At 36.6% G+C, this 15,000-nt stretch overlaps 1 protein-coding gene and 1 long non-coding RNA gene across 4 annotated transcripts in view; one reads left to right on the forward strand and one right to left on the reverse strand.

The window, feature by feature from the left end:
* LOC135224769 (serine/threonine-protein kinase PAK 1-like) overlaps positions 1-15,000 on the reverse strand; it is a 28,734-nt gene that overhangs the window by 1,723 nt on the left and 12,011 nt on the right. For all 3 annotated transcript variants that reach the window (XM_064264095.1, XM_064264101.1, XM_064264106.1), the window contains exons 7-12: positions 14,628-14,780; positions 13,893-14,079; positions 10,033-10,121; positions 9,030-9,133; positions 7,892-8,053; positions 1-33 (exon numbers count right to left, since the gene is read on the reverse strand). The exon at positions 1-33 is cut by the window's left edge and continues 140 nt beyond it. In XM_064264095.1, the coding sequence (XP_064120165.1) occupies positions 1-33; positions 7,892-8,053; positions 9,030-9,133; positions 10,033-10,121; positions 13,893-14,079; positions 14,628-14,780 (728 nt within the window). The remainder of the gene's footprint in view (positions 34-7,891; positions 8,054-9,029; positions 9,134-10,032; positions 10,122-13,892; positions 14,080-14,627; positions 14,781-15,000) is intronic.
* On the forward strand, positions 293-4,801 carry LOC135224788 (uncharacterized). Its single transcript, XR_010316819.1, has 2 exons — positions 293-1,918; positions 4,542-4,801. It is a non-coding gene; the product is annotated as an uncharacterized LOC135224788 (long non-coding RNA).

The raw sequence follows: 15,000 nt of genomic DNA on the forward strand, positions 1-15,000 counted from the left end.
TAAGCGGATCCTCGTTCATATAAGGTGGTTCACCTGTTACGGAGAAAATATATGCAAAAAAAATTAGTGTTGAGGTTGCTCTGCGTGCGCAGTTCCAATCACTGTGTTTTAGCTTGACTATGTGGAAAAAAAGTACGTTACTGAGGAAAATTGTTTATCGTAGTGAAAAACAACTGATAAAAATTCAGAAAAAGTAAAACTATAAAAAAAAATGACAAAATAAAAGGACAAAGGATCAAGCTGTAGCGAAGGCACGAGTAAGAAACAGCGTCTACAAACTTACTAATTAATTCAGACAACAAATAGACAAGTCAAATTCTTTTGCGAGCGGAAATATAGCGCCTGACGCGAGACTAACCAAAACAGATTTTACGGACTGCCCTAGGAGCAAGAGTCCGTGCTAGCACAAAGTCAGCTAAATCATAACCAACCAACCAACCAAAACAGAGGTTAGACCATGGTCACAACACAATCACGCGTTCGTTGACGGATGGAAAGGTATACATACATATAAATCGATCTACACGAATCGACTGAAGCTATGGTTCATATGGCTGAAATGCTGACATTGTAATGCATGTGGTAATAATGATATATCAACATAATAATAATATGAATGAAAACCTATGTACAAAAGATGCGTGACGTATGCTGCAGTTTTTGTATAAGCCCGTTTGGGCACGGGTTTTGGGGGCTGAGATGTTTGTTACCATGAGATTAGCTGGCCAAGTGAGATGAGGGTGTGTGTGGGTCCGCGAGAGACCCTAAAAAGAATGATAAGATCAAGGAAATTTAATCTAAATAAAACCTCGTTAAAAAGGCTAAACCTAATTTCAGTTCCAAATCTGCTGAGAAATGGACTAAATACAGTTTAGTTTGGGTTTGCTTTCTCTCGAAAGCTCAAGGTTATCCTCCAGTCAGTAATCAAAGAATGGTTCTCAAACTAAACCCTAGTGACTAACAGACTAATACAGTTATGCCTACCAATATATAAAGCCAGTAATAGGCTGAAAACAGCGTTGAAGTTCAGGCTAGCTCTCTCTTCAGAGCATTCAAAAAATCTGTCATAGTAATACAGATGAAACCTTGGTTCTCGCATCAAACTCTTGTGACTAACAAACTAAATACTGCAGAACCCATTGCTAGAGGGATGACCTTAAAAAAAACACTAATAAATTGCCTCAATACCACAGCAGAAAAAAAATTCAGCTCTTGTGCCAAACTCTGAAAATTAATGGAATCACAGGCAAAAAAAGTGATGAAATCACAAAAAGGGTAGTGAAGCCCAGCCACAAGAGACAGATATGGAGTCAGGGGATACAGAGGAAAGGGTAGGGAGGGCGTAGGGCTTTACTCACCCTGATAAATTATGATGAAAGCGAAGAGTACAGGTAGGAGTCTTTTCTTAATCGTTATAGAAAGCAAGTGTCATTATGATATGAATATTGAATAGACTTATGCCCTGAAAAGAATTACGAGTTACTTTTATGAAAGTCTATCCATCATGTGTTGTATTTTAAACTTCCATGAAAGACAAGTAAGAGAATGGAGTCGGAATTAAATATAATACAAAACTTGCGATTTCAAGGATATTCATAGATCGCATTCGGTCATGTTCAAAGAAGCAAGACATTACAAGATTTTAGAGTCCTTGGCAAATGAAAATATCGTCTGAGGACTGAGTGTGGAGTGGACAGTTTTGGGTGGTAGACGTCTAACGGGAGTTTGCTTAGTAATTCTTTTTCATTCAGAAATGGCGTATTCGATTCCTCCTTAATCTATTGTATCGTGATTGGTTTTGTTGTGAAGCGTTTCCATAAGGACAGTTGAACACGCGACTCGACTACAGTTGGCGCTGAAGATTTCCATCGATTGTCACTCCGTTGTCAAGTGATAATAAACCCCGGGCTTCTGTAAGGTAACACTGGAACTTTACTTTATTATTGCAAATATTTGTTCTTGGGGTTTTCGAATCTTGCTGTGTATTTAGTCTCTTATAAATCTGTGGCAGTCATTATAACAATTTCTATGGGCGTTTACTCATAGTCTAATGTGAGTAAACTCCCAAAATTGACAAGGTTTAGTGTAAGTTAGCCCAGCTCTAAAGATTTGTCTTTTCCAATGTGTTTCTGGTACGAGTTTGACTTTGAAATCTTGTTCTAATGGTAAAGCTAAATGCATGGTAAAGCTGCTCTTTAGCAACAAGTATGTAGGAGGCATTTTGTTCCGCCAAGTTCAATTTGAAATAATTTTAAAAATAAATTTAGTTAGTTGCCATAAATCTAATTAATGAATTTTTAAAGTAAATTTGCTGGTTCAATTTGTCATAAATCTATATTTTACTTTTTAAAACGTTAATTTGTCATAAATTTATTCATTTTTGTAACAAATTTGTATATACTGTTCTTGAGGAACAGTATATACTTTATCCTCCACCCCTTTGGGGGCGGCGCCCCTGGAGGGGTGGAGGAGCCACCCATGTTCTGCATAGTAGGTCTTACGACCTACTATGCAGATTTCTTGGGTGGTTAATAAGCCAACTAATCAAACTTTTTCTTCCAGGTGGTTAGTAGACTTAATAATCTATTGCTTAGTTATCTTGTAATTTCAGATAGGTATTAGGTAAATGCTTGGCCCATCCAGTGGCTTTGGCTTCCTTCGGCAAGTCAGTTAAGTTTGAATTAGCTCAGTAAGGTTTGAGGAAATAGTTTATGCCATCAAATGGCAATAACCAGCGGTTAAAACTGAATTTATGCACAGGTCTGGCAACTTGGTGTGATTTACTTTAAAATTTTAGCTTCCTGATAATGGATTAAGTTTGTGGTTAGGTTAAGTCATAAGTTTTGCCAAATGGATTGAGTTTGTGGTTAGGTTCAGTTCATAAGCTTTGCCGAATATTCATAAAGGTTTTGCCCGAATTTAAATTTTCAAGCATAAAGTTGACATTAGGCTTAATAGAATTTTCAGAGGATTCGAACTTTATATTATCTTTCCCGCAACCGAAAATTTCTGGTTATAGGGATCAGAAGCAGCTCCCTAAATGTTCGGGCCATTTACGATAATAGGGCTTGCTTACCCAGTAGCTAATCTCTTGAAAATTATCAAAACCATGCAAAATTGTCCCCAGACAATGATGGTCCAGAGCAGTGTTTAGATTTCTGCTGTTCGCAAATGAAATTAGTTTTTAGTTTGTCAGTAGATGTTTAGTTGAAAGTCTGGAAACTGTCATGGATATTTTTTGCATAGAGTAATTGGAATATCTGTACTTTTGATTGGGGTGTAGTCAAGTTAAGTTGGTTAGGTATGTTGGTTAATTTTGATATTAGGTTACTCATAGTAAGTAGTGTATTTGTTACTCTATGAACACAACAAATGAATACAGGCAATGGTTTGGTTCGCTGATTACAGGCAATGGTTTGGTTCTCTATGAATACAGGCAATGGTTTGGTTCTCTATGAATACAGGCAATGGCTTGGTACACTATGCATACAGGCAATGGCTTGGTACACTATGAATACAGGCAATGGCTTGGTACACTATGCATACAGGCAATGGCTTGGTACACTATGAATACAGGCAATGGCTTGGTACCCTATAAATGCAGGCAATTTGTAACTCCGTGAACACAGGCAATTGAGCCTTTTTTCTTTTCCTTTGCTCTGTGAACACGGCAATGATTTTTTTTCTTTGAACGCAGGAAATGAGTTTTCGTCTTTTTGTTCTGTGAACACAGGAAATTAGCTTTTTTGTGCTGTGAACACAGGAATTTAATTTTTTACCTCTGTGAACTCAGGAATTGAACTTGATACTCTATAAGCACAGGCAATGAGGTTTTTTCTGTGAATACAGGAAATGGTATATTTTTGAATTAGCTAATAGTTTTGCTCTATGAACGCAAGCAGATTTTTGCTCTTGACCACTGAGTTTTGCTCTATGAACGCAAGCAGGCAGTTTTACTCTATGAACGCAAGCGGGGAGTTTTGCTCTATGACCGCAAGCGGGGAGTTTTGCTCTATGACCGCAAGCGGGGAGTTTTGCTCTATGACCGCAAGCGGGGAGTTTTGCTCTATGACCGCAAGCGGGGAGTTTTGCTCTATGACCGCAAGCGGGGAGTTTTGCTCTATGACCGCCAGCGGGGAGTTTTGCCCTATGAACGCAAGCGGGGAGTTTTGCTCTAATGCCTGGACTGGCGGCAAAGCGGGAGGTTTTGCTCTATGCCGGCAAGCGGGAGTTTGCTCTATGACCGCAAGGCGGGGAGTTTTGCCTCTTGAACGCGTTTTCCAGAATAGTACATTTTCTAAGTTAATGTAAAATTTTTGAGTTTCTATGTATAGTCAAAATTTCAACTTTTAAATGACGTCAAATGCAGAGTAGCATTATAAAGTATGTTTGTTATACAGCCTTAATGCGCAATTTTTTTTTTATTGGCCATTGATATCGTATATATCTATTTCAAGAAATATTTGAGTTAACGTTCTTTTTACGGGGTTGCCGTAAGAATTGTCGTAAAAACTTTTTTAGCCATTATTTTCATGTTACAGGTCACAAATTGCTGGAGGAACCAGAATTCAAGAAAATGTGCAGACACGGGGTGGATTTGCGAACCTTTCACTGTTCGGCTGACATTTCTAGATGTCGACAAGATTGATGAAGTCTTCAATTTAATTTCTAAACTTGTCAGGCTGCGTTTTTCATTAAAAGACAAGTTTAGTTAGGTTCCTCGGATATTCTACATTGGTAAATCTACTATTTGTCTGTGTATTTTAATTGTTTTTTTAGTTAATAAAGAATGGGTTTAGTTTCCAGTTCTTGGCTACTTCCTCGGTATTTTTGTAGGTGAAAACTGTTATCTGGTTTATCATACATAATTACAGGTGAAGTTAAAAATAATTTAAATTTTGAAATATATCAAGAGTGGAAATATATCACCAAGAGTGTTTACGTGTGAGTGAATACACAGTGAAAGGCCTATATCAGATTTTAAACGAAGGCAAATTAATGTTAGCCACCCTGATGGAATATTTGAAGATTCAATTTATTCAGCACTTTGGTGGGAATGGGGTCTGGGTATTGGTTGTGACCACTCAAATACCCATAGCTGAGAAGAGTTGAAATCGGACTCCATATAATAATAAATAAATGTACAGTACCAAGAGCGTCGTTGAATGTACTATTGGGAATGAAATTGTGTAAATTACGTAATTTGACTATAGAACAATGTGTATTTAGAAGGTAAGACTGGATATCAAATAGTTTCATAGAGCTAATAAAAAGAAATTCTTTCCACTCATTGGTATGAAAATTTGATGATGAAACTAGACTACACTTCCATGGACGAAGGTCTCGAGCTACTTTGCTAAATATAGGGGCTTTAGGACACTTGCTCCCAGATAATAATTGCCTCATAGGTCAAATGTTCATTGGAAAATTGCCCCCTATTACAAAAAATATGTAGCAAAAAGCCAAGTTCTCGCCGCCAGAAATCAATCTTGAATCTGTCATTGTCTAAATAGAATAAATTGAATCGCCCATCATGGAAGTTGTCCAAAGAGAGCGTGGTAAAATTAAGCTTATTGATGATGGTTACATCAATGTGAAGCAGAAAGAATTGGTAAATAATATCTTATGAATGCGAGAAACGTCAGCATAGTAACTGTAAAAGCCAGTTAGTTTGTGGAAATGTAGTAGTTAGCCATGTAAATGATCACACTCGTGCTGCTGACATAATCATGCTGCCAAGAAGTCTTGTTTGTACAGCAGGAAATAAAGAGGAAAGCTATTTGCACCCAAGAAACAGCACAGCAAATCATAACCCAAACAATTCAGTCGATATCAAATGGTGCCTCAACTCAACTACCACCTGTAAGATGCATTCGACGTGCAATAAGCTGCAAACAAGTTGTCTTTCTGTGCTCATCCCTCATTCCATTCTGTCAAACCTAACTGACATGGACATTCCATCCCAGTAAAAGATGACAGCGGACTAATTACTTTGATATTGGATCGAGTGAGCAGCGTATCCTTGTGTTTACCACATCTACAAACATCAGCCTCCTGAACAATTAAAATAATTGGTTTGGTGATTGGACGTTTCAATAGCTGTTTTACCGACTGTTTAAAATTCTTTGCTTTACTTCGGAACGAGTTATTCCTAGTGTTTATGCTCTGCTACAGAACAAACTACGAGCATCTTCTCAAGACATTCTCCAACAACTCTTCCCCATCAATCCTATGCTGAATCCAAAGACCTATCTTAGCGACTATGAGCAAGTTGCTGGGAGTGCCATTGAAGAGGTCTTCCCCAACGTCACAACAAGGGATGTTTCTACCAATAAACACGAAGCATAGTACGTATACCGGAAGGTGCAATATGAGGGTCTTCAAAGTCATTACCAAACTGACGCTAATTTTGCCCTCCAAATTCACATGATTCCAGCTTTGGCATTTGTTCTGCCAGATAAAGTGATTGCAGCATTGCAAGAGACTTTGCCACCAGAAACTGTTCCTATTATAGACTACTTCGAAGAGATTGGCAGAAAATGTCGACAGACCAGGCGAGCTTCACGTTTCCCTGTTAGCATGTTGAATATGTAGGGTCATGTAGTAGATGAGGATTTACTCCGTACTAACAACTCATCGCAAGGATGGCATAACCATATGCAAGCTAGCATTTCATCCTTCCATCCCAATTATATGGAAATTTCTTGGAGTGTTGAAGAGGGAACAGGCACTATACAGCGTCACCATCTATCAAATGCTTGCAGTACATCGCAGCACCGCCTATACGGAAGCTTTATCTAGGTTTTTGTCAGAAAAGCAAACATCATACAAGACTTCGAGAACCGCCAACCATGTGTAGGACTTATTGGGATATAGCCCTCAATTTGCAATTTTAGTATAAAAAAATTGCTTTTCAACAATTTTGCAACTCACAAAAAAAATTAAATATTTTTAACAAGTCATGTTATATTGAATCATTCTTCTTAAAGGATAAGTTTTAACATTGTTTCTATATTGGATAATTCTTCTTAAAGGATAACCAATAAAACATTAGTTTTATTAAATTTAGTAGTATTAATCTCCCATAGTTTTTTTTTATATTTCTCTCTAAAGGCAGGCGATTATCCAGGGGTCAGTTGTCCCGGGGGCAGTTAGTTTTCCTGATCCCAAATATAGGATTTTATGCAGGTGAAAAGAATTTTAAATTATAGATTATATGAAAAAAATCTGAAATAATAATAGTTAAATTCTCGATAAAGTATTGCACTACGCTTTTAATGAGGGTTGTGGGATGGGATAGGGGGCGCGCGGGAAGGGGGGTGGGGGCGGGGGGTAGGGGGAGGGTGGCATGGAAGTGGCGGTCGTTTGGTAAACAAATCTGGTTGATAACATAATGATTTGCGATGCAAAGTTTTTCTTTACCAAAAACCTTTAATTTGTTTTAACGGTTTCCGTTCCGTTTAATAGAGCACTTCGATTTTTAATAACCTCATTTGGATGGTAACAATTACTGATGCTAGTGGCTTAGTGAGTTTGTGAATTTGACCACGAATAAGAGATAATGAACAAAATAGTCGAACTTGGTAATCAAAGACTTTTTGGAGGATTTTAAGAAGACTGCCATCAGATACGGAATACTTCATGTGGATGTATCATATGAAATGGTTTTTGATTTGTGTTCATGCGTCTCTTTTAATTGCTATCGTTTCTGCTGATTACGGAAATTAAACTAAGCTACTGCAAGATTCTGCAAATTAGTGAATGACGTAAAATATATGTTTACTGGCACATAGCCCCATATTTTACAAATGAATTCTCAAGCTGAGGCGAAAGGACCACTTTAAGATAGGGATGAAAATAACTATTAAACGAACTTATCATATCTCCTCACCGTCAAGCATCTCGATAGCCATGATGCCAAGGGACCAAATATCGACCTTTGGTCCATACTGCCTCCGACGGACCACCTCTGGGGCCATCCAGTAGGGAGTTCCTACCATTGTGGTCCTCTTCGTCTTCTCCGGGGACAGTTGAGCGCAGAAGCCGAAGTCGGCTGAAAAAAAAAAAAAACCCATAATAGTAATAATATAGTATGCCGTGATTTAATAGAAATACATTACACATACCAGTATCAGCGGGTTTTTTTATCTTATAGCAATTGCTAATCAAAAACATTTAAACCAATATGAAAATTGCTCAATAGAAGCAAGATTTAAAATTTCAGTACTAATGCAATATCAGTATTTTTTTAATCATAGGGTGATTGCAAAAGGTTGCAAACGAAATTTAGGAGATGAAAGGGAAATGAAGTGGAGAATAATAATTTCGCATTTGCATCAGTGAATCCTTAAAATTGCACTGAGAAGGAACAATGAAACAAATATTATGTATTAGAAAACTGACCATTGATGATAATAATATTAGACACGAAAAAGCCATCGTTAGAATATGTACGTATACAAACACACACACATACACATACACATACACACATATATATATATATATATAATATATATATATATATATATATATATATATATACACATATATATATGTATATATATATATATATATATATATATATATATATATATATATATATATATATATATATGTAATGTATATATAATATATGTATAACGCATGTATATATATATATATAATATATATATATATTATATATATATATATATATATCTATATATATATATATATATATATATTTATATATATATATATATATATATATATATATATGTGTGTGTGTGTGTGTGTGTGTATACGTTATATGTTTATACGTATACTATACAATATATTCATATATATATTATATATATATATGTATGATTCATATATATATAACACATATCTATATACACACACACGCACACATAGCTATATATATTATATATCTAATTAAAGGTTCTTTTCTGTCATTAGCATAACAGCACCAAACAACTTAAGCAACTTATTAGGTTATAGCACGCAATCATCATCGTCGGTAGTTACCAGACGTCAAATCTTACTGATTTTGATTTCGCCGTTCATTCCCAAGAGAATGTTGTCTGATTTTATGTCTCGATGGATAATGCTTCGCTCGTGGAGGAACTGCAGACCCTGGAGAACTTCCCTGGAAAGTGATCAAAGACGTACAAACAGTCAAGCGGGGTTTCTCGTTACTTTCAATTCACTCTAGGGGCGTACGCTGACGCAATACTATAGAATATTCACATCAACCGTGCATTTGATGTCTAGGCCAGTTACTTACGACGCTCCTGATTTGCTGTTGATAAGCCAGTCACAAGGCTGGAAACTCTCAGTCTCTCTCGAGAGTTCATATAGGTAGGATGTATGTTCCACCTCTCCTGAAAGACGTATCCCTCAGGAGAAGTGGAACAAACTACATCCTGCCTATGTGAACTCTCGAGAGAGACTGAGAGTTTCCAGCCCTGTGATTGGCTTATCAACAGCCAATCAGGAGCGTCGTAAGGGACTGGCCTAGGCGTCAAATGCACGGTTGATGTGAATCTACTATAGTTTTGAGTGACATCATTTTATCAGCACGTTTACACACGTTAGCATTCTCGTCAAACTATTTTGTTGGCGATGTGTTGACTTTTTTTTTGTAATAATCTGATCATTTTTAAGAATAAAATTAAAGGCAACGTTTCCTTTTGAATGTAAAAACAATCAAGACATTCTACGTTATTCTGTTGATATTCACTCATTTGCTATAGCAACTAATAGAAGGAAGATAGCCAATAACATAGAGGAAATATGCAAATTTTGAGTCATCCATCCGCATAGTCATCACCAGTTACATTGTGAATGCAAGAATAAACCTTTTTAAACCCACAAATATTTCATTTAGAAATGAGAAAACTTGACAAGTTACTGGAAGGGTAATCGTGCTAAAGCAAAGATGCTAGAAATAAACTATAAGTAAGGTGTGAAATACTCATACGGTTTTCTTCATGGCAAACGCCATGATAGTTGAAATTAGGTTGCCTCCATCAAGACTGTACTCACCTGCATATAGCAGCTATTTGTCCTTCTTCCATACAGGTCTCTGTTACGACATCGGTTAAAGACCCTCCCGCTAAGAATTCCATCACTACCTAAAGACACCAAGTTACTTTCATGAAATGAGTGATAGAATAGAAGAAGAGAATATAGAATTTAGGCCGAAGGCCAAGCGCTGGGACCATTTGGGGTCATTCAGCGAGTAAATGGAAATTGAAAGTAAATAGGTTTGAAAGGTGAAACAGGAGGAAAACCTCGCAGTTGAACTATGAAGCAATTGTTAGGAGAGAGTGGATAGCAAGATGGAAGAAATATATATGAATGGAGGTACAGTAAAAAGAATGAAAGGGGCCGCAGTTAGGGGCCGAAGGGACACTGCAAACAATCTTTTAAGCAATGCCATCACTGTACCGCATGAGGTACACTGACTGTACTACCCTCCACGGGATGAAATGAGTAGTGCTTTGGCATTACAATTTATTCAAAATGCGCATAATCATGTGGAGCAGGTCACAAGGACTATATACACTTAGTTAACGAGCCTCTGCAAAATGGGAAACCCCTATGTAAAAAAAAAAAAAATGCAGTAAAGAATATATATAGGGAATTGAAACTGAAATACGAGACAAAGTAACCCATTTAAGTGAATAATGCTCGGTATGAATCATTTATATAGACATACGCAGCGGCTGAAAAATAACTTGGATAAATTACGACCCTGGAGTTTGGCAATTTAACATTGCGGACAGACACTGATTCTAGAACTTCATCTTCCATTTGTCGTATTAAATTGATGATGAGTACTTTCATTTTCAATGTCATTATTAATTGATTAATGAGTCAATATTTTTATGGAACAAGCAAAAAACCATAACCTTTACGAACATTGTATTGGTAGTTCCGAAAAAGTGGGTTAGTAACTCTAGCCTTGACTATTAAAGCCCAGTATCTGTAGCTCCTAAATTATCTAGTTTGTGAACGCCATCTTCATATGGCATTAATACATTTGTTGAAAGTCATCTCCTGTTCCCTAATTTGTGGTTCGGCTTTTGTAAGGCCTGGGTGCTTGTGATGGTTTTTCAGAGTCCAGTGTCGCATACAAATATCTAGGTTCTACTCTCTAAGGGTTTTGATTAGTGTTCACTTTAATGCTGAATTCGGCCCTGTGAGTCATAAAACCATTGTCTTCTTTGATATAATTTGATGGACCATTTCTTTGTGCTACCACTGAGGTTCGAGATAATAGCTTGTTGATTGGCTCATAGTGACTAAGGAATGTATACAGGTGTTGACAACGTTAAAAAAAGTTACATTATAATATATAATCGCATAAAAGCTTTCTTTTACATATGAAAAAATCACAAGTATTTTAGAAAAGAGCGCTCCCTCATCAAATAGTACAGAATTTCAATTTTAAAAATGAACGAAGATCATTTATACGAATATTACAAAAGTGGGTGGACATAACCCTTGAGATAGCATCGACATTTATCGTACCACCCAAGGGCAAACAAGAGACAGTATCCATATCTGAGTTCTTTTTTAAGATCCTCCGACACAGGCAGTCAGCAAAACGATTGCCTATCTTATCGATTAAAAACAATCGTAAAAGGGTTCTTGAAACAGATATATATGTAGTGAGTCATGAGATAACACCTCAGTGGGTTTTAAAGATAAATTTGTTTATACGTAGTAAGCGGCCTCATATAAAGTAAATTAAAACGACTCGTGTTGCAGATTTTCAATAAGAGGCTATCGCTGGTGTTATTAGGAAAGTGCTGATTCGAAATTTGTCGGTATTTATTATGATTTCGACCCGTGCTATCATTATTTGTCTAAATATTAATGCTTCTTTCTGTATTTGGATTATTCACATAAAAACTAATTTATAAAAATGCTATCCATTTTTCTCTTGTATCCCATACTCTGGGACGCACAAAGGTGACTAGGAAACTTCTTATCCTGTCCACTGAATGAAAATGCTTTCCGGACGTTAATCCATTCCCATCAACTAGATTAATTTTACTTTAAGAAAAAAAGCAAGACATTAGTCATCACAAATTTTATACCTTAACAGCTTAAATCTAAGAAAACTCTCGCAATAAGAGTTACTTTATGTATCTACACAGAAGTCTCAATAGGCTTGCCTGCGCACTATGTAGCACTACCTCTGTACAGTTTGCTCTCACTCTCTCTTATTGCCGCCATTAAAGTAGGTCTACTCCAACACCTCATTCACTCCACCTATCCAGCACTTTATAGTTAGTTCTTCCATCCAAAGCATCTCAAAATAATGAACTATCTTTTCACCTAGGCTAAACGTTTTCCGTTGTTGTTTCTCAAGATTAAACTGGCTTTATACCAGTCTAGTACCATTGTAGGCCCCGTAGGGAGTGGTACGGTCAGTGCACCTCACGGGGTGCACTGTAGGCATTACTTTAGGTTCTTTGCAGCGTCCCCTCGGCCCCTAGCTGCAATACCTTTCATTCCTTTTACTGTACCTCCATTCATATGTCTTTCTTCCATCTTGCTCTCCGCCCTCTCCTAATAATTATTTCATAGTGTAACTGAGAGGTTTTCCTCCTGTTGGACCTTTCACGCCCACCTACTTTGTTTCCTTTCCAGAGCTGAATGACCTTACAGGTCCCAGTGCTTGGCCTTTGGCTTAGATTCTATATTACATTACATTACATTTACCAGGGTAGGTTCTTGCTCCGAAAGCAGCCCCTAAACCTTTTCCATTTCTTTTACATATTTTAACATTCCATAACCTTTTAATCATTCTCGCTGGATCCTGTGGGTCGAGTGCTACGGCTCAGACTGCCCTGACTCAGGGCTTCATCAACACTAATTATTTTAGAAAAAAAGTAATATCGAGGATTTCATGTTTCTTTGGAATAATCATAAGAGAAACCCGTTGGGTTTTTGGGTGTGATTAACTCACTGTTCGTGGGATTCACTACAATACGGAAATCGTCTTGATAGTTTTAACTTTTTTTCTTTATATTCATTCGTTCTCAGTATCTATACCTCATTTCCATAAATGAGGTGTATCTCAGAAACCTCTGCATGCATTCCAATCCTGGTTTCATCATGCAATATTTGTATGTATAGATATTATCTGTGAATACAAATGATTATGCAGTATTTATATATGTGTATGTATATGTGTGTGTGTGCGTGTGTGTGTTTAGAAATTTGTCATATGAAACTACTTTTAAAGTTATTTATTTATTTTTTAGTTTCATTTTTTTAATTTACGACGTCAATAACTTAAGTGTTGTGATGCCAGTTTTAGTAGCTATAATCAATCAATCAATCTTTGCCTGTTTGTAACTCACCTCTTTGCTTGTCTCACTATCTTCTTACATTTAGGGTCAAATACCTATAAGCGAAAACACTTTAATTTCTTTCTATGAAGTCATGATAGTGACACTCACAGCAACTATGCAAGTGTGACACGAAACGTTTCGCTTAATGGAATTCTAGTCTAGAGAGGAGCAAATATATGTACACAAAAATTGTATGACAAATTCGTAAAGTAACTAAGTCTACGGACATAACCAGCCCCGTTTCAAGGAATACCTTCCCCCCCACCCCACCCCTCTCGGAGGCGGGAGAGGTAGGATGAAACTCCATTATAAACCATCTTAAGAGTCTCCACTATAACCCTGCCAGATTTCATGCTTATCGGACCAGTCGTTTGGCCGTGATTGAATGACAGACGGACAGACAGACATAAAGAGAATTAAATAAGAAATAGTAAAGTTAAACTTGCTGAGAAATCACTTATTGTCCATAAAAAGATAATTGTAAAAGATGGATTGATAGACAGATACATAGGCAAAGAGAAGATTTCAACTTACCCAGAGCTCTTCCTTCACCAGATAGGAATCGAGGTAATTAACGATGTTCAGATGTTTGCTCTTCTGCATCACCAATATTTCGTTCAGGATGAGTTCAGGGCGCGGCTGTTTCGCCAACACCATCTGCTTTATGGCCACTGAATCTCCCGTTGTCTGGTCTATGGCTGTGTAGACGGCACCCGACGCCCTGAAGACGCACATACAAAGATATTTATATATATATATATATATATATATATATATATATATATATATATATATATATATATATATATATATATATATATATATATATATATATATATATATACCAGGGCTTTCACGAACTCCCTGTTTCGCCGTGTTTAGTACTAGCCCCTTGGGATCAAATGTTCCTAAGTGAATTGGTGATCTCACGAATTTCTAGAAAATTTCAGGGAGTTCGTGAAATTCCTGGTTTCACGGTTTTACTGTAACGTATATATATATATATATATATATATTTATATATATATATATATATATATATATATATATATATATATATATATATATATTATATATATATATATAAACTCAAGTTTCATGCCAATGCCGACAAAAGCTTTCTATGTCAAATTTAACACTGAAGTAGATTATTCAACAAAAAGTTGCCTTTAAAAGTTACTTTTGGAATTTCATCATTATACCCTTGAAAAAAAAAAAAAGGTCCGTATCTAAAATACTGGTCCTTTTCCACCACTAACGATACTTTACCCTTGGCCGATTTTCTTCTGGAAGGAAAACTTCTTCACGGGGTCTCCGACACTCACGATGTGACGGAGCTTCTTGAGCGTCTGAACTTTGATGTCGGCCTTCGAGACTGCGGCAGGAGTAACGTTAGGTGGACCTGGCTTCTCCTCTTTCGAGCTAGAAGGACATTATTATTATTTAATAATCATTCAGAAGATGAAACCTATTCCTATGGAACAAGCCCATAGGGGCCATTGACTTGAAATTCAAGCTTCCAAAGAATATGGTGTTCATTAGGAAGAAGTAAGACGAAGTAAAGGGAAATACAGAGCGAACCCACTTATTAAAAAATAAAAGAATTAATGAACAAATTGACAAATAGATAAAACTGTATTAC

Source organism: Macrobrachium nipponense, chromosome 20 (assembly GCF_015104395.2).
Source record: "Macrobrachium nipponense isolate FS-2020 chromosome 20, ASM1510439v2, whole genome shotgun sequence".
Lineage (NCBI taxonomy): Eukaryota > Metazoa > Arthropoda > Malacostraca > Decapoda > Palaemonidae > Macrobrachium > Macrobrachium nipponense.